At 42.0% G+C, this 24,080-nt stretch overlaps 1 protein-coding gene across 1 annotated transcript in view; it reads right to left on the bottom strand.

Annotated features, from left to right (window-relative positions):
* Positions 1-3,289: 3,289 nt before the first annotated feature.
* The window catches only part of grk3 (G protein-coupled receptor kinase 3), a 74,132-nt gene continuing 53,341 nt past the window's right edge, over positions 3,290-24,080 (bottom strand). Inside the window, exons 10-21 of the mRNA XM_088010731.1 lie at positions 23,149-23,227; positions 22,822-22,952; positions 21,307-21,401; positions 19,675-19,782; positions 18,213-18,279; positions 12,154-12,254; positions 11,251-11,317; positions 10,240-10,335; positions 9,286-9,448; positions 8,610-8,746; positions 7,885-7,998; positions 3,290-7,804 (exon numbers count right to left, since the gene is read on the bottom strand). Coding sequence (XP_087866857.1) covers positions 7,643-7,804; positions 7,885-7,998; positions 8,610-8,746; positions 9,286-9,448; positions 10,240-10,335; positions 11,251-11,317; positions 12,154-12,254; positions 18,213-18,279; positions 19,675-19,782; positions 21,307-21,401; positions 22,822-22,952; positions 23,149-23,227 — 1,320 coding nt within the window. The 3' untranslated portion in view covers positions 3,290-7,642. The remainder of the gene's footprint in view (positions 7,805-7,884; positions 7,999-8,609; positions 8,747-9,285; positions 9,449-10,239; positions 10,336-11,250; positions 11,318-12,153; positions 12,255-18,212; positions 18,280-19,674; positions 19,783-21,306; positions 21,402-22,821; positions 22,953-23,148; positions 23,228-24,080) is intronic.

The following is a 24,080-nucleotide window of genomic DNA, read 5'->3' as shown; positions in this document are numbered from 1 at the left end:
CTGCAAAACTAAAAACCTACGTTTGTCAGTAAAAACTAAAGTTAAAATATTAGCTGTTTTTTTTTTTAAGCCAAAGTTACTAACAGTCATAGTGGAAGATCCAAAGAGCCACTTGTGGCTCCGGAGCCGAGGGCTGCAGACCCCTGATCTGGAAGCTTTCATTCTTATTTATTATTTACTATTTCAAATCCAAATCTAGTGGCTGCAGTCAGTTTGTTTCTCACACCCTGAGAGAGGGCCGCACCAGTTGACCCCAGAACCACGCTCCGAATCGACTCCAGGAGGAAAATTCCAGTCCCGGGTTCTAACGTCTATCTCTCTTTCTTTCCATAAAACTCAAACATTTCTTTACCTCCAGTTGTGTGTGAACACCAGGCAGGCAGAGGGAACACGGGGCTGGAGACCTTCTGAAGAAGCTTCTTAGAGATCCAGAAGGCCGGCGGTGGATCCGGGGAGGGCCAAATAAAAACGTCCTGCTGTCACACAGACACCACCACAGACTTACACTGGGTATGACTGAACGAGGGGGGCATGTAGCAATAGGACCAGAAATAGAGTAACACACACACACACACACACACTTAAAGAAGCAGCACATAACGGCTGGCAGGACACTCTATAAATATCAGCAGGCGCTGGGCGGGTGGAGGAAGGGGATACAACCCTGTTTGGACAACTGGCTGACATGGATCCTCAGGAAAACACGATTTAGGGAGACAAACTGCCTAGAAAAGTCACTTTTTATTGTCTGCATCAATTATTGAAACACTTTGAGTCTTAGGTGAGGAGATCAAAGAAAATATGACCAATCAACCACACAAAAAGTTAATATCAACCCCTCCCCTCCATCCTGCCTGAGCGGCTTTAGAGACGGAACCTGTGAGTTCTGCTAAATGATGTGACAGAGGCTGACAGGTCACCTGATGGGAGGGGAATGATGGCCGCCCGGCGGATCCCTGACAGGACACGACCGCACATGTGCAGATCTGCAACTCATTAACTGTCTGCTGTGACTGACAGCTACAGGTGGGGGAGGGGGAAGGAATGAAGGGGAGGAGCCTGTTGATTTCTGGGAGGAGGAGACAAAACAAGTAGAAAAAAAAACACTGATCAGTTATTACAACAGGAGCCGGTCGAACTGGTTATCACCGACTTTCATACGAGTCGCTATTTTCTCTGCTGTTAATGTTTCCAACATGTTTGCTGTGACCTGCCCGGCTTCCAGGAGGGAAACGTTTGCTCCCCTTTGTGATTTATTATTTGTTCACCAAACAGATTTAAGAACAGAGAGAAGCCTTTTGGCTTTGCGGTTGACTGTTGAGTTGTGTGTGATTTGTAGTCTCCCACTGACAGAGATCCTGTTGCTTGTTGTAAGACTATTTTACCAGACAAGCAAACTAAGCACACCCTATTGTTAGCACTGCAGCACAGCTAGCTGCAACAAGAAGTCAGAAATATAGCTGTTTTAGGGTGAACTCACACCACCCCTGTTGAGTCTGCTTTAATCTGCCTCCAACCCGTTTATTTAGAAAGTCTGGTTCGATGTGGAGGTGTGAATGTGTAATCTAACTAAACAACAGTGAACTCTTCCCTGCATAAAAACTTCAGTCTTGGTTCGGTTTAAGGGGATCTGGTGTGATTCAAATGCTTATGTGAATGCCAAGCGGACGGAGACCGCTTTTTGGAAATGAAATGATAAAACAAGTTCAGGAAGTGGACAGCGCAGGGCATTCTGGGTAGATTCAGCCAAAACAAACGTGTTGGAGCTAGAAAGTAGTGATGATCTTTTATTAAAGATAATCAAGCAATCCTACAACTATAATCCAACGTCACTCCATGCTTTGTTTACATTTCATGAAGAAGGAAGTTTTGCTCAGAGGTTTTTGTGTCGTTTTCTTTAGTGGTTTTTGGTGCAGCGCCACCACAGGAGAGGAGAGAAACAAGTTTTTCAATAGTTTGGATTGTTTAACACAGTGCAATGTGAACGCTAACCAGAGCAGCTGGAAATGTAACAAAATGTTACAATTTTGGTCCCCAATCAAGCAGAATCTACTGAGAAAAGTGGGGGAAACATATATGTTTTTCATACTTCATTTTCCTTTACCACTCTTATCCAGTGGTAAGAGTGGTAATCACGGTTCAACTGAACCGTGATTACCACTCTTATCCAGCTCTGGAAATTGATTGAACCGTGATTGATTGCTTTCCAAACTGATCTGAATGTCCTAAAGGAAAGCTGAGGCACACAGGAAACCAAGCAGCCGAGCTTAATGCCAGCATCAAAGCAACCTGGGTCAGTCACCTTCTAGCCACGCCCAGATCAAGTACTTCAGTCACAAAGTATTGAGGTTTTGGTACATGGATATTCTTTTTTAGCCGGTCCATAATCTGGAATAAAAAGTTCTTTAAAGGGGCAGTATTATGAAACGTTATATCATATTTTAAAACAATTCCCTCATTAAAAACATACCTGGAGTATTGCTTTAATTTCTTCACGCATGTTTGAGAAGTTCTTGAGTCTCCCGTGGCAACCATTCAGCGGTGCAAAACACCTGGGTGGACCCTAGCTCTGCCTTTGAGGACGACGCTCCTCCACTCAGCTCCTTCAGACTAGCCAGCAGCAATCAGCAAACACCTGGTGGAACTGCACATCAGCTGAGCTCATTATAGAAGATGCGTCTAAGAGCAACACTGGTAAAAACGTTAAAGGGTTAATAGAGGAGCCATGTTGTGATGTCATCCTGAAGCTGGAGTTTCAGAAAGAGCAGAAGTTCCTTAAAGAGAGAGAGGCCCAATTTCAAGGCATTAAATCAGGAAGTCAAATTTCTTTTAAGCCATATTTGATTATGCATTTTTTTATAAACAACTGAAAGCAACAGTTATTTCATTGTGCTACAAAATGGAGCCAAGTGCCTGGAAAACACACAACACTGCCCCTTTAATTATGTTTGATGTACTTTTCATTAGTTGTCAAACACAATCTTCAAAATTACATAAACACACACTTGGAATATATAATTCTCTGTGTTTTGATTGTATATACCAGCTTCAGTTTTTTTTTTATAAATTTGAGATCAAGTTAAAATTTCCACCTCTTGGAGAGCAAATCTGCCACCGACACTACAAGGCAACCCGACCCACCGTGCTGTTTGACCAGGCCTCCCTGAGAGGACACCAATATATGAAATACACTTTTGTTGATTAGTAGGCATGGCGACCATGAGGAAGAGATACAAAGACCTTTGAATTAATGAGTCAAATATAAAATAAATGCAACATGACAAGAGGCAACACAGAAAAAGTCGTTTTTATTCTTGAACTGTTCTTACAAGCAGTCCAACACGCAACTTTCTATCTCAAAAACAAAAGAATCGTTGAAATAAAATAAACTTTAGAATATTCACTGAATAATATCATCATCAGATAGTATTTTTTTTCTTCTTTTACCTTAATTTGAATAACCCAAAAGCAGTAGTATTTGTGTTTGTGGCGTGTGAAAACGAGAAGAGTTTCAGACGGGTGTAAACTGGAGGGGTTTTCTACAGTAAGCCCTCGGCCGAAAAGCTCCGACGTGTGGAGGAGAGACGCCGGCTCCCGGCTCCCCATGCACACAATAAATATGAAAAAAAGCACAGAGTCTGGTGTCTGAACAAAAATAATCATCTGGAACTCGCAGATGTTATCTCTAATAAGTCTTTTTATGTGCAAGATTCAAGCTGAAGTCATCACCACAAACAATTATACTCACATCAACATCCCCGACCTCCCCTCGACAAGTTCATTTTGTTTTCTACATTAAATCTTTTAAATAAACCTAGAGCGTTTTGTCATTTCATATACACATATATTTATATACTATATATATTTTTTCCTATATGCTGTCCTTTTTTAAAATTGTGTTGAGCGTGTGTCCGAGGGAGAGAAATCTGTGAGTGACGTAGAAAGAAAGTAAAACGTCCACCGGATGGCGATACGAGGCGTTAATGAGGCTCACGTATCTCCCAATACTCACGACTTACACACAGTGTGGAGGAGAGAGAGAGAAAAACTTTCAGGAACAAGTACACGGAACCGGGTGGTGTGTGTTTTCAGAATCCCCCGCAGCAACCCAAACACACACACACACACACACACACACACACACACACACAAACACCAGTGGAGAAACGTTTGGTCACAGTTTTGTACCCTTCCAACAAAACCTCCTCCTTAAAAAGTCTGTGAGAGTGGATTTTCAATCGTTTTGGCTGCTGACGCGTCCGTGACGAGAAGCAAACGTCCAACTTCCGGTTAGTTCCACTCGTTCATTTCAACAACAACAAAAATTTAAACATAAAAAGTTATTTGGCACATTTAACAACCGGTAAGTAACACATTGGGCTAAAAAGGTGCAATAACATAACTTTCAATGAAAACAATAAAAACCATTTTGGTTTATAAAAATAAAAGACACCTTAAGAGGTGGCAAAAATCTCTACAACATGATAAGATTTCCCCCTGACAAGAAAAAAAAGGTTATCAACAAAAGAGGGGGAAAAAAAAGCAATTTACCCAAATCAACCCTTTTTTCTACTGAAGCTGTTTGCATTTCAGTTCTGCAACAAGGACATTGTACTGCATAAAAAAATAAAAACCCTGAAATTACAATAGATTTCTCCTTCCGTTGCACATCCTGTAACACTGCGACTGTGCAACAACCCGTCCCGTAAACGCCCCGGTGCTCGACATGTTTCAGCCCCGACCGAACCGGGTCATGAAAAACACAAAACACTAATGAACGGGAGCTGAACAGACAGCTGATGTGTTCGTCTTTCTGTCTTAAACGTGACATGATGTAAAGCTGACTGGATGAGCTGAGTTAGCTTCGTCTCTCACCTTTGCTCCAGATATGGCAACAATAAAGTCAAACTGAAGGAGCTTTTAAAAACGGCGTGCAGCATTTCAGAAAGAAAAAGATTCCCTGTGCTTTATATATAATTAGGACATGCAGCTGATGCATATTAAAATGGAACGAAATTAGGTGAACATTTTCAAACATTGAATGTTTTTAAGTGGAATACAGAGGATGAAAATTACAGACAGAAATGTGAAAAGTCTAACTTTGACTTTGTCCCAGTTGGACCTGAGAAAAGGCTCTACTTCAGTCAGTTGGTTTGCACAAACAAACTGAACAAGTCAACAAAGCAGCATAACGTTTATGTTACTGACCAGGTGTGTAACAACTTCTACACGGAAGAGTGTTATCTCTCAAGTGGATTAGCAGAATGAATGTGTGCTTTCAATTACTGGAAAAAAAATTCAGACTTTTGGCCACGAGATTTGGTCAAAACAGAATATTCCTCATTTAAGCAAAACATGAGACCCTGCTATGTTGGAGACTCTTATTTTGTAGTGAGAAAGGAAGTAGTACTTGAGTGGCCGTGTGTTGACAGAGAGTTGGCTAAGAAAGTTTTTTTGGCTCGCTGTCAGAACTATAGAGGCTGGCAGCACTTTTAAATAGCTTATGTGGAAGCCTTTTGGAAATTCAATAGAAAACTGCAACTGGAAAACCGCTAGCTGCTAATGATGCTAAAGGGAGTAAAGTTAGGAGCTGAAAATGCTAAAGTTAGCATTATTAGCTACAAGCATCATTAACTGCTAAAGTTGGAAAAGTTAGCATCATTAACCGCAAGCAACATTGCGGGCTAACATTGTTAAAGTTAGAATTATTAGTCACAAGCAGCTAATAATTCATTAGCATTAGTGGCTAATGTTAAAGTTAGCATTATTGTTGGTGAGTGTCATTAGCTCCTAATATTGCTCGAGATAGCATCAGACACCTCAAGAAATATTAATGGCTAATGTTGTTAAAGTTAGCATAATCAGTTGCAAGCGTCATTAGCGGCTAATGTTGGTAAATTTAGCATTACTAGCACTATTAGATGTTAATGCTTCTTACAGATGGCTATTTCAGTTTTTTTAAGGTAGCCTGGATTGCGTCTGACTTCTTTTTCTTTGTCCAATACTTGGGCTGAACCTAAACATGATAATTCTACACCATGTGATTTCTGAAACCTTTATTCTGTTTGTGAAAATCAGGAAAGGGAGCATTTTCACTTCTATAGCGGTTTTGCCAAACCTGGACTGATATTTTCTAAACCAATTACAAATACCTTAAAACTGAAACTTTTATACCACTGTGGAAACCAAAACAAAAAAGGGAATATGTAGCTTTACCAAAAATATTGCTAAAAATCTTGAACCTAATATGACTATATTTGAGAGCTGGATATGTTGTTATTGGCAGGTTGGGATTGGTCCTCCAGGCGCCTTCGGTGGTCAAAGAGCAAAAGCCAGAAAAATAAAAGGTTATTTGTAAAACTTTCTCTCAGCTTCAGCTCGTCCTCGTCTAACTTGTGCTCACTCTGACGACGATCACACGCTGAACCTGCAAAGCCACAAGAATGTGTGTGGCTTCATCTGGAAACAGCCCAGCAGAGGTAACGCAGCACCAACACCTGCTCTTCTACACACACCTTACGCCCTCACACACTCTGCAGAAAGAGAGAGAACATCCCCGTCCTCCTGTGTTGGGGTAAAGCCTTGCGAGGTTTTTGGACAGGCAGACAGAGAGGTCCTCCGACAATGCAAACACACTGGATCAAAACATGGGATGCACAGAGAAAGGGTTGTTTATATACACTGAACATGCCCCGCCCCCCCTGCAAGCCTAACACACGTCATCGTCCACGGCTACCCATCCTCAGGTACATTGGTCTTCACAGTTCCCATGGCAACCCGTTGCTGTTTGACAGCCAATGGAATCTCGGTCGCCATGGAAACTGGCTGGAAACAGGAGCCAATCTGAAAAGAGTCTGTTGGTCCTCTTGTTTTTCAGGACTGGAATGATAAATCGGCCGCCAACAAACACCCGGAGAGGGTCCGGAGGGACGGGGGGCTCCCACCGGCCACACAGGTGACTCAAGTAAAATATCCATGTTGGCACTTTGCACACTTCAGTAACTGAGAGGAGGGGTTGGTGGTAAGAGGAACGGGGGGAACAGGATACAGTCAAGCAGCAGATTTGTTTTTACATTCCCCGCAGTAGCCCCGCCCCTTCTGCATCGCCTCGGAAAGAGGAATTCTCTCTGATTGGACCTCCTGCTGTATCTGACGCTTGAAACTCCATTTCGTTTCGCAGTCATTTTTCAGATTCTTGCAAGAGATCCGGTTTAAGTGAGGAGGGGTGACCTTGAAGGTGCGGGGGGATGAAGGAGAGCCGGGGAAGGTGGAGAACTGGTTCGACAAATCCTCGTCACATCCATGCAGAGGGTTCTGCTCTCCTCCAGTCCACCCCGCCTGTCCTCTCCATGACTGGCAGAGTCCCGTGGATGAAACGGAAAAGAAACCGGTGAACCTCCTCTGATGGTGTGTGTGTGTGTGTGTGTGTGTGTGTGCGTGTGTGTGTGCGTGTGCATGTGGGTGTGAGTGTGTGGGTAAGGGGCCGGCAGGTCCACACACACTGTGAGGCGTCGCCATGAAGTTGGGGCTGATGTCTTGCAGAAATGACGTGGTGCGCAGAGTGTATGTGTCTACATGTTTGCGTGAGTGTGTGTGAGTGTGTGTGTGTGTATAGATATAGAAAGGTATGTGCTCCTTTTATTCACAGGCCGTTGCTGTTGCGGTGTGTGAGCGGCGGTTTGGAGAGCTCCACCACAGCGGCTCGGCCTTTCCCGATCACCTTGGGCGCGCGGCGCAGCAGCTTCTGGGCCTCTGTGAACGCCTCGTTCAGCTCCTTCTTCCACTGCACTAACTCTGGGTCGCTCTGAGGGAAACGCAACGGAACAGGTCAGCAGGGCTCAAAGCGTCACTGGCTGGAACGGACGGAACGAGGAAGCCACCCACCTCACACTGCAGGACAAACTGCTTCCCTCCCTTGACGCGCAGCAGGATGCACTTCTTGTCTTTAACCTGCGTCTCTTCCACCGACACGATCTGCTCCATGGTCAGCAGGTTTTGCTGTGAACAAAAGTCGATGAGTAACACATGAGGTAACACGAAGCGTCAGCCATTTTTTGATGCCTGTGCCGATTGGTTCCTGAATGCCTCGCCTCAAACCAGCTCCTTACATTCTGTTGGATCCATGGTTCTAATGAAACATTAAGATTTTAAACAGAGCGCACCGACTACAGTTTTCTAGCCGATCACCGATTATGTCAATAACAGATTAATTACAACAAAGCTGATTAAATGTTTCAGCCCTAATCAAAACTGGTATTGAGGATTTCTCTTAGTACTGGTCTAGGGACACCACAGGCTGTGTAAAGGGAAGAGTGAGCTCCTGGGCAGCACTAAGGGAAGGCTGCTCTTCATCTAGCTGCAGCAGGAGGAAGAGGAGGAAACATGTACTGCTAGGTGGAGAGCAGGGAGGTGAAGCAGACAGCAGAGACACTCACCCTGTCTTTTACCATTTTTAAAGTCTTTAGCCACTTTTCCTTCAGAGATGAGACGGGACAAACAAGCAGAGAGACGAACGAGATTCTCACACACACACACACACACACACACATAGAGAGAGACGGAACAGACAGATGGTGGGAACGTGAAGTGAGATGTGACTGCACACTTACCCGCGACTCGCCCTCTCCTCTCCACTCCACCCGGTTGGGGAACAGGTAGAAGTAGCGGCGCTGCCACTGGGTGAGGAACGGGTTGCCCAGCTTCAGCATGTAGCCGTGCATTATGCAGTCCTTCCCAAAAGCATAGTCTGCGCACACACGCACACACGCACACACACACACACACACACACACACACACACACACACACACACACACACACACACACACACACACACACACACACACAGTTAGAAGGTAACACAAAGTGTTCTGGATAAGCCTGTCACAATAAGCAATAGATAAATTAATCACATTATAAATTAAAATGAATTCAATAATTTCCATTTGCATGACTGAGCCTCTCTTATCTACCTAAAACTGGATGATAAATGTTTTCAGTCTGATGCTTTGGCCTCAACTGGCCCCTTAGTTTACAGAGACGTCATAATTCATTTTTATCGTTCATTTGTTTTGGATCTATAAAATGTCTTCCAGTTTTAGAGTTAAACATTTGTTAGAAAATAAAGTTTATTCATCTTTGAGAAGATGTATTTGCATTATTTTATCATTAACTTTATGTTACTTGAAAATGGTTTGAAAACAGCAACATTATCCTTTACCGCAATCATTTCTGGGACAGTTTATCGTCATGGTGACGGGCCTGATTTCGGGCCGGCGGTCTTACCCTCCTCGTGGCCCAGCTGCTTGTTCTTGGCCCTCTTGCGAGCCTCTATCTTGTCCGTGTCCAGGTTGACGGCCTCGTACACCGTCTCAGCCACCTCCTGCTGCCAGCGCTCCGATATGACCAGAGGGAAGTTCTTGTACAGCTCCTGGTCGCTGTCCAGCAGCTGCAGGGAGGCAGACAGAAGACAGAGCAGCAATGTCACCATGACAACAGGACAAAAAGACAAAGAGCAGAGACTCTGCCTGGGCCAAGCAATTCATCAGACTCTGAATCCAGCTGCTTTCCTCTAGCGCCTAGCTTGGTCTTTAACAGTTATGTGTTTAACTTTGTAGGTTTGCTTGGTTAGCAGGGACAAAAACCTGATTTACTTCCTGCTGATTTAGCATTAAAGGTCATCACCACTGTTTTATTTATGATGGCACTCGACAATATGCAATGTCTGCTAATGGTTTCTCAATTGATGACTGTATGTTGTTTTTATATGTTTTTATGATGTAAACTACTTTAAACTGCCTTGTTTCTGAAATGTTCTATACAAATAAACTTGACTGAGTGATTGAGCTAATGACATGTTTACAAATATAAAAAATGCATCATATTAAATCATTCAGTCAGTATTTATTATGGAGTTGAACTCGTCTTTGCTTAAAAAATATGTTGTCTTTCATTTGGAGAATTTAAAAATTATCAAATGCACAACAAAAGTTTGACCTCGCTAATGAATAAACTCTTTACTCCGCCAGTTAATTGAGAACTCTTAGATGTCAGAGACCATTGCATGTAGCAGTGGCTGTTTTTCTCCAATCTATTTGCTTCAGGTGAAGCTAAGAGGAGGGGATTCTAAAATGTAAAAGCTGTGTCCGACGATGGGACACTCAAAGACCCGTCAGCAGCTGCAGTGGAAGATAAGAGGATTAGAAATGAGGCGTGCGGCTGCTCCAGGAGTTGTTTTACCTTGATGCCCTTGGTGTCCTCCTCATCAAACGAGCCGATGTCAAAAGCGTCCGCGGCGTTCACCTCTCCCCTGGGCGGGATTAAAGGAGGGGGGTACTGCAGGGCGGAGAACAGAGGGGCGACTGTCAGCTGAAACAATCACATAACGCTAAGAAAGAAACAGAGAGCAACAAGGCCACAACTCTGTAGTGCTGTGGTAACCATAGAAACAACCACCTAACCAGATCTTAGCTACAAACACAGAACATAAGAGTTGAGATAATTTAGTGCGACTCCCTGAAAACCGAACGGACCTGATGCAGATAGACATGCTCCATCATTTTGGAAGGTAATCAGTGATTAGTAAAGCAGAAGCAGCATTCAGTTCTTCTGATCCTCCAATCTGGAGCAAACTTCAAAAAAACAAAAAACTGCCGGAACAATGAGTCTGTTTAAATAAGACCTAAACCCCACCTTGGATTCATAATAACTGATCAGTATATTTGATGTGAATTTGCTTGATGACGTTTGACAGAAAGTTATGTTAGCTGCTTATTTCATACCTGGTTACTACATGGTGTTTTTAATGGTGTAAAGCATTTTGAACTGCTTTGTTGCTGAAATGTGCTATACAAATAAACTTGGCTTAATTTATATGTTCTTAAATAGAGTGTTAGGTACTAAATGTATTTTCTTTTATCAAAATGAAAGCAAAAACAAAAAAAACCCTGAAAATTATAATAAAGTCACCAAATCCAGCAACTTTTAACTCAAACTTAGCTAAATATGCCAAAGGTTTTCAAAAAAAAGTTTTTCTATTTGTTGCTAAGTTTTTTTTTATTTTTTAATTATGATTATTTTTAGGAAAAAGTGCTTTCAACTTTGCAAGTTTGGCCCACAGAGTATAAAGTTTGGACAACTCTGGCCTAGATACACATTCTGTCTGGACAAAATACCCAGAATCATAAAGCGCACATATATTTAGTGGGAATGAACCTCGGTCTCATCAGAAACGTGACGGAGCTCACTCACCTTCTGCAGGTACACCTGCTGCCAGTCGATGCCTTTGAAAAACTGATGCTCCTTCACCTCTAGCGCTCTAAAAGGGAGACACAACAGATGCCTCACTTCAGCACAAGGTGGCAGTGTTGCCCACATTGCTGGTCTGTGACAGCTTCATCCAGTCTGTAAAAGGCCCTGATGTAAAATGACAGCACTGACTTCACCCATCAGATCACTCAGTGCACCACGACTCATCTACTCATCTCAGCGTTCCACAAAAGGGAGTACACCCTTCACTGTTTGGTTAATATTTTATCACATCTTTGATTTATCTTTGATAAGTTATATCAAAGATTAATCACTTAGATACAATGTAAACAGCCATTCATGACTGAAATCTACTTACAAATGATGCAACACAAAGTGATCATCTTTTCCAAGCTGTCTGGTTTTCTTCTATTGCCATGGTAACTACATCTACTCATTGACTTACGCACACCTTGGTGCAGCCAAATCTGCTGTTAATTGATGTATTGAAACTTGGCTGGACACAGCAAATGAAAGCAGACCTAGATCATGTTTGTATTGCTGAAAACAGAAAATATTTTTCAGTCTTTTTCTACGGAGTCCTTGAATGGCTTTAATTTAACAAAGAAAACATTTGAAATTGTGGCTCTACAATCTGGTTCCTATATAAAAAAAAGTTGTGAATATTTGTTTAATTAACATGGTTCATGTTTAGGTTATTGCTGAATGGGGGAAAAAACAACAACTTTTTGGTTGATTTTAGATTTCAATGTGATATTTTCTGGCCCATCAGTATTTCTGAGCTGAAGATCTTTGGCCCATGCAACGTAAAGATTTTGACACCCCGGGTCTGTCTAGATACTGCCGTTGATGTGAACAGACATTTCATTTGGGTTTTTGTCATACCCCCGGCCCTGGCAACCAAGCCGCTTGGACACGTCTCTTTGCAGCAACCCCTCCAGCAGATCCTTGAGCTCTGGGGTGAACGAGTCTGGGAGCTCCACATTCTGCAGGGAGGAGACGGAAAGGGACAGTCAGACATTATTTGAAGATAAACCAGCATCATTTGCACTTATTACCATTTTTTGAGAAAAAAAAAAACATCAAGCCATCTGCTCCCAAGGAGACCTCAGGGTTCTTGAATAAAACTTTGCTACTTATACATATTGTCTTACATTAAATCAAGCTAAACTTCTCCTGTTGTAGGTCAACAGGGCAACTTTATTTATAATAACTAACTGGCACAATAGCAAGATTTATTTTCTTTTTTAAATTAAAAATTGTATACAGATCTCCTCAGTACATTTTAAACTGCCTTTATCTTCCCACCTGATGTCCTGAGATGATCTCTGGGACACAGAACTGGTCTCATTGGATAATGATGACTGAATAGTCCCAACTTATTCACTCTGGCTTGCAACTGAACAGATGAATGTGCTACCATCAGGCATCTGGAGACTGTTAACCTGAACCTGACTTATGGAGGTTCCCACATCGCTCTGATTTCGGTTCATTCTTCCATGATGTCACTCATACAAGGTGTTGCTTTCAAAAGGCTAAACAACATTAAATTATCTCCTGGGATTAGCTAAATTGCTTCAGTCACATACCTAAGTGTACAGACTTCAAAGAAAGAAAGATGATACCTACAAAGAATATCTTTGTTAGCTTTAGTAATCCTGGCTGGCATAAGAAAGAGGAAATGGTCTAATTTAATGTCACTGAGGGACAAAAAGGATATGCCTGTATGTAAATATCTGGTTTCAACTCAAACAGCTGCGCTTGCGTTTCTTTCACTGATTTTTGTCAACATCTTTCTTCATCCCACTTGGGGAGTCAGACAGGTGTTAGAGCAGTTAATCCTTCAGGCAGCATTACTGTGGATTATAGAGATGCAGCAGTGGATTCCCAAAATCAAATGATAAATGGGATTACTGCAGAGTTCAAGCTGCATCTTCGTTCTAAGCAGGACATTTGTTTAGACAGCCGCTGTAACGGTGTCCAGTTTGCATTTTAAAGAAATTCAACGGGCCGCTGAGTTGAGGCTGATGGACTGAGTTGTTCTTTACAGACGATGACATCTTCACAAACCAAACCCCCCATTTATGCTGACTTGTTCACATCTGTGTGTTGATACTTATAGGTTCTATGAAATAGACGTGGATAAATGTATTTGTCCTCTTTTTAGTCTTTGAAATAAACAGAAAACGATTCATACAAAACCAATCTGACTGACTTTAGTTTGTGATAGAGTTAACCATTACACCCATAGTGAAAGGAAATATCTTTGTTGTTGTTGTCTTCTACAAAGATGTTTTAAAATAGTATTGACAAATTTGTTGGTACCCTAAAGAAACTATTAGTGCTGCAGTTACATTCATGTTTCAAGTAGTGATGACCTGATAAATCAGCCCTGAATTCTTTAACCCTGGGCTGAGAAACTGACCTCATCTGCCTCCACAAAGGTCTGGAAATCTGTAACCGCCAAATTTTGCTGTGAAATAAGTAGGTTGACTGATCGACCCGCCCAGAGTCACTACAGAGTTAACAAACTTCCACTAGGTACATTTGTATTACCGTGTGCACCATTCTGAGACCGGACTGGAGAAAGCAATGACTAGTGGTGTTTGAGGAGCTCAGAGAGATGATTCTAGATATCCATGTTAAAGGAAAGGGCAACAAGATCATCTTCAAAGAGCTTCATGTTTCTGTGGTCAAAGCTGCCAACAGAAGAATCAGGAGAAAGCAGCCAAACTCTCAGGAAACGTAACCCTACATTGATCAGGTGGATAGTGTGGATGGTGGAAGAAGAGCCAAGAAAACCATCCAAAACTAACCAGGTTCCTCTTGGTTAAGAAGAGGATGAATAGGTTCCTCTCCTGCGAGAAAAACTAAATAAATACAGTCTGGAATTCATTTGAATGTGTGCTGATGGACTCCAAGGTCCCTCCAGTGGTCAGTCCCATCATCTCTATGAAATGAGATTTTGCAGTAAACCAGACTAACAGTGAGACACAGAAATCAAGTTGGGTTGGTTTGGGAGAGGTTTTGCTGTATCTGGTAAGGGGAACCTTTGATCTGAGCAGGGCCTAATTAAATCTCATCCAAGATCCAAAACTATGTCCAGAGTCAGAAAGCTCAGTGTCAGTCACATATTATGACCCAAAAGCCACACACAGCTGAGAGCAGCCAGGAAGGGCTAAGAATGAATCATTACAGAACAGTCTGTTCTCTGCGATCTGCCCGGATCTGAATACTACTGCACATCTACAGCACGGTCTGGAGCTCCAGTCCTCACAGACGGCTGCATCCCTGGTGCCTTGCACCTAAATAAATGGGCTGAATCATCAGCATAAAGTCCTGATATTGGCCTAATTATTTGGTTCAGGTGTGTCAAAGGAGAGATGTGTAAATGTTACAGCACAGGAAGCTGGAGGGCCTTAAACTGTGGGAAAACCTAAAACCCAGTCAGATGATTGAATAACGTGCTGTTGTACAGTTACGTCTCCATGCTGTGGTAAAGGCCAGGGAGCCGGGCGCTGTTGCTACATCTGCCTCTCTGTCAGACTGGATTCACTGCAGGTGTCTCCGCTCTACTGCATACTCCGGAGCAACAGAGTTGGTCAAATATGCTACATAAAATATTTTACTGAATCAATTAAAAGTGAGGGTCTGATTTGTGTTGCAAATCAAACAATAATTGTATGTTTGCATGACCACTCCTACTGACCACTAAAAGCCTTTTATTCCAGTCAGCACACACACAAAGTCACACACCAATGAGCAGATCTGTAGGCAACTAGGGGCACATCGACATCTGATGGAAGTAGATAAGAGCTACTCTTTGAGCTGATCGACCCAGTAGAAACATCTGTCCATGTCAAAGAAGCTACAAAAACCAGAATACATGTCATAGTCCCACAGACAAAAAGTGTCACTTATTTTCTTTCTGCACTGCTCTGAGCTGCAACCTGGTTGTGAGGAGCCAGATTGTCTCCTCAGCCCAACAGCTGATCTGCAGCAGCATGTTGGTCTGCTGCTGACAGCCTTTATCTGCTGGTTCATGGAGATGTTTGAGAGAGCAGAGGTGCCAGCGACTGGGACCCGCTCCATCCATCTCTGCTTCCTCTGAGTTCATGCAACCAGGTCATTCATCATGCTGAATAAACACAAACATGCATTAGGGTGGACTTTTAGAGCTGGACTACAGTCTTTCACAGAGCCACTGCCGGTCATCTCTGTTACACACCCAGAGTAGGATTAGAGGATAAACCAGATTAAGTGGCTGGATTCCAATCCTAATCTGGATTTATTGTGATATGAAAGATTAGACTTTCTCTGTTTAGAGATCTTGCTCTGGTAGAGAGAAGGGAGAGGGTGCAGTTCCCTCTTCCCATTCCTTACAAGTAACACAAACGGACTTAGACACTTGGATGAGTTGCATTTCGGATGCGCAGCAGCTGGCGCAGGCAGAGCTGAGCGATGCTTCAACTCGTCAGAGTTCAGTGTGAATGGAGAGGAGGAGGCAGGCCAGGATAGGTGGGCGAGAGCACATATGTCACAGTGTGGGCTCAATGGATGTCATTCATCCTGAGCGTGACCCGTGACATCAAAAAGGCCAGGCAGCATATTCCTCCGAGAGGCTGCGCACACACACACACACACACACGCATATTGTTCTTTAGTCATGGATGGTTGAGGATTTCTGTCAGTGAATCTGGCCAGTGATCGCACATTAGCTGTGTTTTCATTACAAATGTGCACAAAACTTGGTCCATATTCCATTAATGTCAAAAAAACACAATTACGCAATTTCTGTTTCAACTAAATATCAATTAAAATTACAAATGAATAAGTTCACACATCAAGTCATAAAAAAAAAAAAAACTGATCCGCACCATGATCCATCCTACCACTTCCTGTCTTCTTCATGTTTTCTGCCAGTAATATCATCCGGTTGATCACATGACTTGTGATGTGAAAAAGTGTTTCCATTGTAGTTTTGCACAACACACTAATTTCAATACAGTCAAAAAACCACCTCATCCTAGAGCAAAAAATTTTTTGAAATAAGTGTTTCCATTATGCAAATGTATTTTTGTAACTCATATTTACATAATTCTATGGTTAATGGAAAAGCAGAAAATCTTTTTTCACACCATTCTTTTAAACTGGCTCTACAGCCGCAACTATTATTTTAGTAATCGATTATTTTATTAGCTATACTGACGATTGATCAATTAATCAGGTAAAAAAACTGCCACATTCTGCCAGTTAACCACTTTTTAAATATTGATAAATAAAAAATACCTTAAAATACAAACAATTCAATTCCTCTGTTACTGCAAAAGAATGCAGTAACAGCATTCGTTTAGAGAGCGCTTGATCATTTGTAGCAAAACATGCATCTGCTGATAAGGAATACTTCCATTATCAACATATGAAGCTCAGCCCTTTCTGCTTAGCTTAACATCAATACATAATAGGGCTGATCTGATATTTTTTTTATTAATAATTTGATAGCAAAAGGTGCTTAGTGTGAAATTTCTTTTTACCGAGTTTAACCAGATAAAGCTGAAACTGCCACTTGAGGAGTTTTGGGTAGAACATATTTGCAGAAAAAGCAGCATTCAGTTTTAATGCTCCACTAAACTGGAACAAACTTCCAGAAAACTGCAGAAGAGCCAAAACACAGAGTTCCTCTAAATCACGGCTAAAAATGAACCTGTTTATGCCTTTAATTCATAAAAACCAGAACATGGATCAACATATTTGATGTACATTTGCTAGATTATTTCGATGATGGCATATAACAAAACAGGGGAAAAAATACAAATTTTAGATTCTCCCTTTGAGTAAGATTAATCTAGACACATTTGAGTCATTGTCCAAAACAACAGGGCTCATACGAGGATACAAACGGAGCATAGGGAGCAGCTAATACTCAGTCCCATCTGCCTCAGTAGTCAAGGGGCAGGAAATGATGACATACTGGAAGTGAACGAGTTCCAGCTGCAAGCGAGGCTGGGACTGGAATCCAGCTTGTTAAAAGACGACAAACCCTCCGCAGACTTCCTCTTTCTTCCACGGATGCTGCTCAGGTCAGGACGGGTCGTTGGACTTACTGACCTTCAGATGTAACAAAAACTCCCAGAGCATCTCTGAACGTAGCATCAGAAGGATCTGAACGCCACTCTGATGTTTGCTGTGTGTCTGTTATGTGTTTACACCTGTTCAGACAGCAGCACACTGGAAGCCATTTTAGCATCAAACAGCAGCATATAGAAGGGAACGAATCATTTCAATCTATTTCTTTGTGTTTAATTGAAAAAAAAGTGTAAATATCACCAATTAAATTTTTCAATGTAAAGTGTAAAATATAAAACCCTTTTTCACATTTTAACACGTTAAAGCAAAAATAACATTTCCGATCATGTCAGTTTTGTTTTTAATTTACAATAATGATGAATCAGATTCGTATTACTTTTTCACCATAAATGGCTGCTCCCATGTCTGTGGCTGGAACAAGAGGCAGAATGCTAAGACTTGATAGAAAAAGGAAATCAGTCATATTTCTGTTTGAACCTTCATCTAGGTTCTAACAGAAATGTTACATAATGAGACACTTCAAAGCCATTAGGCCACTGTTTTCTCCCTGCACTGTCACTGTACAAATCATATTTGCACACTTCAGCTGCCATGGAGGCAGACGAAATGCTTCTGACCTAGTGACAGAGTCCCATCCTTTCATGAGAAACAGAGACGGACGATGGAAACATTTCTATCTGAAGGACAAACATCAACCTGGTTATGGCTCCCTTGGAGTTTCCTCACATCGATTGTTCACAAGCGTCCAACAAAAAACATGCATTTGGAATTAAGCACAGACTCGTATCACCTTCTGCATTATAGCATGTCTACACAGAGGAGGTCTACTGTGTAATGAGGGGATATCTGCAGCTTACCATGGTCAGCGTCATGCGGTCTATCTCATGTTTGTCTTTGGTCTTGTGCTGTCTGAAGGGGCTGTGCCTGAAGATGACAGAGAGGAGAAGCTCATGTCACCAGGTGGAGACGAGTAGAAACGGGAAGGAGGAGCGGAAGCGACTAGGAAAGGGTGAAGATGGTTGAGGGTGAACAAAACAGCTGCGCACACACACACAAACAAAAACAAAAAAACACCGCCAACTCAGCTTCTTTTTAAAACATGTCACGCTCCGGCCCCCTTAGTTAAAATTTAAAACTGTGCTCAGAAAACTTCCAGCCCAATAATTCAGAAATGGTAATTTGAAGTGACCCAGATTTGACTGAGTCTAATTAGGATGCGGAGGAGGAGACGGTTCACATCCTGGAAGAAAACTTCACCATCACTCAGTCACTCTGTCACAGCTCTCTTTTGTTGCACTACTTTTGTTTTGCTGACTAATCAGAAGCATAAGAATTATTGTAATCAACTTTAATGGCTTAGAAACTTATTTTATGACAAAAAAATAAAGGTATATTCACTGGATTTTTGCAGCGACACAGAATGATCAACTTATTTTATTGCGCAGATGAAGCTGTGAAAGTCCTGAAATCACCGTAAATGTAAGCAATAAAAGAGCCACCCTTGTGCTGAAAACCGTTGTCTTCTTGTGTTGCCAACGATTACTGCTAAATGAAAGAGTGGAGTAATCATTGCTTAGTGACTGTTAGTTTTCCATAAAATTTGGTGAATTACAGTAAGTTCATGATTTAGCTCAAGGGATAATAGTTGTTTTTTTTTTCATGGTTTGGTTATCTTTGCCTGATATTACAATGTGTTTGATAATGTTAAATAGTGACAAAAAGCAAAAGCAGCATAAAATGGAGTAGATACTTTTACTTACTGCAAACTCCAAAGTTTGAAGTATTGACTGTGTCCTTTACATTCATATTCTAATAATGAGTCCTGTAGATAAAAACTATATTTTCCCCTCATACTGGAAACAGTCAGCTTCTCTCTCAGTCACACACCAACACTTCTTCTTTAAGGACGTGGATCCAAACATCAATGGAAAGACACCTCTCTCTCTCCCACACACACACACACACACACACACACACACACACACGCACACACACACACACACACACACACACACACACACCCTTTACCTGGATTTCGGCCTGCTGGGACCAGACCTCTGGCATTTACACACTCTAGATCAAACACACGCACACACTCGCTCTCATACACAAACAAGATCAAACACACACCAAACAGAAGGCGGGCGGGTGAGAGGAACTCGGAGAGAAGGGGAAGTGAGCAGATTCAAAGAGGCTCGCACAGAGAGCCAGAAGAGGTTTCAAAGCGGACAGGACGTCAGGATGCGGAGGGAGTGGAGAGCACAGAAGAGGAGGAAGAGGAGGAAGAGGAGAGGAGCGAGGAAAGCTGGAGCTTTTTACCCTCTGAGGAGTTTGAAGAGCATGCAGCCTAAAGAGAACCAGTCTGCGCTGCTGTCGTACGCCGTTCCCTTCTGAAGGACCTCTGGAGCCATGTAGCCATGAGTCCCACTGTGACACACACACACACACACACACACACACACACACACACACACACACACACACACACACACACACACACACACACACACACACACAGCGAGTTGGAGTTACACATTGGTGATTTACAGAGCAAGACAACCAAACAGGAGAGTGGAAAAACGTGACCGGATGTAAAACATTTCCAACAAATTGGTTTGAAAGGAAATGATTTAAACTCATTAGCTGCTTCTACAAGAACAGAAACGTCAATGGCAGTGAGATATCTGCTATACATGCAAGTCCAACTGATGCTGTACAGAAATCAGCAGCTTGTTTTTATTTTTATTTGTGTCAATGCTTTAAAACACATTCCTAAAAATGTTGGATTCTTTTGCTGCTGCCTGAATTTCTGCAGATTGCAAGATGGAGTCGGTTTATCTCCAGAAAATATTAGTCACATCATCCCTGCAGGCGCATTTCATAATGAGTCTGACGAATAAACAACAGTTGCTGTTAGTGAATGATGCTCATAAAGCTGGCTGGGATTTCTGGACTTTCTGATACTGCAGACCAGACGTCACAGTCTTCTCATCTCCAAAACCCAAAATTATTCCAAATAAAGGTCGTGGGTGGTAACAGGTGGTCTGTTTCTTAAACGCACTTCTGACTTGTTTGAAAAATGTTTTATTTCTATCAAAAATACAGACAAAATTATGTCTAAGACATTATTAACTTGATGTAAATTAAAGTTAACTTAATTTGATCTTCCAAGTTCAAAAAGTGGTCAAAAAAATATTTTAACACACTTCCCCTCATCACACCGGACATTTGACAAACAAAAATGTCCGTTGACACACCCACAGTGTGTTCCTAATTTCTTAAAATAATAGGAGGGTGTAAAAGTTACCAAAGTAATCATAATTCCAAGTACAAAAATGAACTACAGGTTTTGGTTCTAAAATAACTCAATTGTATTCTAACTGTCTAAAGAAGAAAACTGAACTGGCAGAAGTTATGATTTATAAAAATTCAACATAAATGGCCAGAACACCAGACATGTACACATTGTTCCAAGAAGCATTTATAAAACCGAAGGTGGTGTTTACAGCAGACAGACGTGTTTACAAATCCAGTTTAAAGCAGTGAAATGATCAGCATTTTATCACTCAATTCATTTTTAATTCAAATCTTTATGGGTCATTTCTCTTAAATAAAGCAGACTAAATTATCCCCCTGATCACAAAGAACTGACAGGTCAAACATTAAAAAAAAACTTTTTCCATATTTAGTACATTCTTCTTATATATATAATTATTCCTCCATGTAGAAAAAACAAACAAACTAGCTGCTGAGATCTTGAATATAAGCAGAGATCAGTATCAGGCAATAAAAACTAAAGAATCGTCACATCTTTGATGCTCTGCTCTATGAAATGAGTGAAGCCGCAATTTTATAACCACCAAAGCAACAAAGCCGCAGATAAAACGTCTCTTATCGACGTTCTTCCTCCTGAGAAATAAACGTTTGTAAGTGTGAGGCACTTGCACTTACACGCTAGCGTGGGGCTTCTTCTTGGAGAAGTCGCAGGCCAGGCCGAGGTCTGAGATCCGAACGTGGCCGTGTTCATCCAAAAGGATGTTGGCCGGCTGACGGAGGACGACAACAAGCAGAGGTTACCACTTCACATTCTGAGCAGACGCAGACAGCAGAAGACGGCCTCCTGTCCTGGTTTCCTTCTGTGACTCTCTCGCTCTGTTTCGCTCTGCAGCGCTCGGCGTTGACGTAGTATTCACGTTGCACTCGACTGTTTATAGAAGCTCTGAAAATGTTCCCTGAACTCCTGCAAAATCTTGGCTATTGTTATGGCAACCCGTCCAAACAACAGAACCAGAGCTGAAACAGGGGAAAGGCTGAAAACAAGGATTTTTATGTGGATGGGTGTAGTTAAAGCTCGATGTTCTGCTCTATGCAGTGGCAGCAGGTAGGGGAGATCCCTGACAGACACTCTTTATTCATACTTTTTTTTCCCCCTTCTAATAATGTAATTTAGGCAAGATAAAAAGCGTTACGTCAGCGGTCGTGGTTCATCCTGTAACACGATATTAAAAATGTACCAGGCAGTGTTGGAAATTAAATGAAACTCAGAGAGCAATGACTAGATTTGAATTATTAAAACATCTGATTGGCAGTAAAGGGAAATGCTGACAGCCCCATAGAGCGCCCCCTGTGGCCTGCTTGGAGGTGGTTATTCAGTGTGGAACAACCTGCCCCCCTCCCCTCTTGCATGTGGGGGCACTGCAACATGAACTACTTTAAGAAATGACATGAAAACGTCTGAAGAAAATACTGAGCACAACTTCCTTCTTCATGAAATGTAAACAACAATGGAGCAGCGTCAGAGCTTAGCGATTGGAGTATTTCTCTTTTGTCTTTAGTGAAAGGCCATGTGCCATTTCTCTAACAAGTTTGTTTTGGTTGCCTTTACCCAGAATGCCCTGCACTATAGTGCACCTCCTGCTTTTGGAGCACTCTCCGGTTCTCTTGGTGTTCACATATGCATTTGAACCAAGTCAGAGTTCACTCCAACCAATGCATCGGCATTGCAGCCGATGTAATTTACAAAACTTTAATAAACGATAAAAACTGAAGTATTGCCTCGTTTGTTCACAGAACGTGGAGATATTCATAACACTTAAATAGGAAACCATAGTTTGCTACATTTTATACCATGTCTCCTACAGTAGCAATTACATAAACTTATATTGTCCAATATAAAAAGAAATTTGCTTTCATGCATCTCAACAGAAAATAAACTGTTTTTAGATTTATATCTAGGGAGTATACATACTTTATTGGCAATTTTCTCAGCTTTAATTTCAGAACAGAAATATAAATATATAGACAGAATAGTAAGCAAAAAATAGGCTTACGAACATTGATGTGAAATTAATTCACATCCCACATTAGAACCGTCACTAGCTATAGCGGCTAATCGGTGTTGTCCTATCTGGTAACGTATATCGATGCGCTAAATGCTACTTTGGCATTTCAGGATCAGCGGCTCACCTTGAGGTCTCTGTAGACGACGAAGCGGTTGTGCATGTGCTCCAGGCCCAGGATGATTTCAGCAGCGTAGAACCGCATCTCTTTCTCACTAAACACACCGTGCTGGGAGAGGTGGTAGTGCAGGTCGCCCCCTGAACACACAGGAACACACACAAAGTGTATCATAACACTGACAACGATGTGCTCTAAGTATCATCTGAAGGGTGAAGATTGTTGAGGGAGGGAATGAGCCCCTCAGCCAGAGTCGGGTTGTGCGATCCAGTCGGCCCGTCTGAGGATGAAGCCTCAGAGTTTTGATCTGGGATGATGAGTCAGAGGTCAGCCTACCGTTCATGAGGTCCAGGATGAAGCAGAGCTTGTCGGGGGTGTGGAAGGCGTACGTCATACACACGATGAATGGGCAGTCCTGGAAGGAAGACAGACACATCATCATCATCATCATCATCAATAAGTTTAAACTTGTTTTCATTCAGTGATGTTGTTACATCTTTGATTCAAATTCATTTCCTGATGATCCCTCTGTCTCTGGTCTGAGTCACCATGGCGATAGATATGGTGACTCAGACCAGCACTGACCTTCCATCCATCCTGGACTTTTACAGGTCAGTGAACGCACCACTGACATCTCTGCAGACCCCACACATCCTGGACACAAACTGTTCAGACATTTACCTTCAGGCTTCCCTCAGCCTCACTTTCTGATAAAAACAATAAACATCTTCCAGGTACTCTTCTGTGAAACCAAAGTTACCGTTCCAGTCTGTGTACAAACACTCAAACACACACGTACACACACTCGGCCAGCGAAGCAGATTCTCATTGTAAATGCAGCAGCAGTTATGTGTAATCTGTAAACTTACAGAGTAAAAAGAGAAAATCTGGGGACCTTTTACTTGCTTCGTTTTTCATTGTATTTCATTTCCCTTTAGAATCAATGAATGAATGAATGAATGAATGAATGAATGAAGAGAATAAGACTGTGTGTAGATAAGGTGGCCAGAGTGTGTGTTATCAGCTCAGTGCTCTTTCTGAAAGTGTCTTGACCCTGACTATTAGATTTATCAAAAACCTTAAGACTATTGTTCCCTGAACAGTTGCTCAGAAAAGTATTCACACCCTCCTACAGGCTGGTTCTGGTTGGCTGCTTACAGCACCTGTACAGATTTGGCGCCAACAGGCTTCCTGTCTGATTCTGCACCGCTGTTCATACTGGGTGGTTAAATAAATAACTGTTCTGAGTTATTCACTGTATTAAAACA

The sequence above is a fragment of the Poecilia mexicana genome, unplaced genomic scaffold, assembly GCF_051168715.1.
Source record: "Poecilia mexicana isolate PSO_F unplaced genomic scaffold, ASM5116871v1 scaffold_12, whole genome shotgun sequence".
Classification (NCBI taxonomy): Eukaryota; Metazoa; Chordata; class Actinopteri; order Cyprinodontiformes; family Poeciliidae; genus Poecilia; species Poecilia mexicana.
Note: the sequence above shows the minus strand (reverse complement) of the source record. Positions and strands in the feature narration are given on the sequence as shown.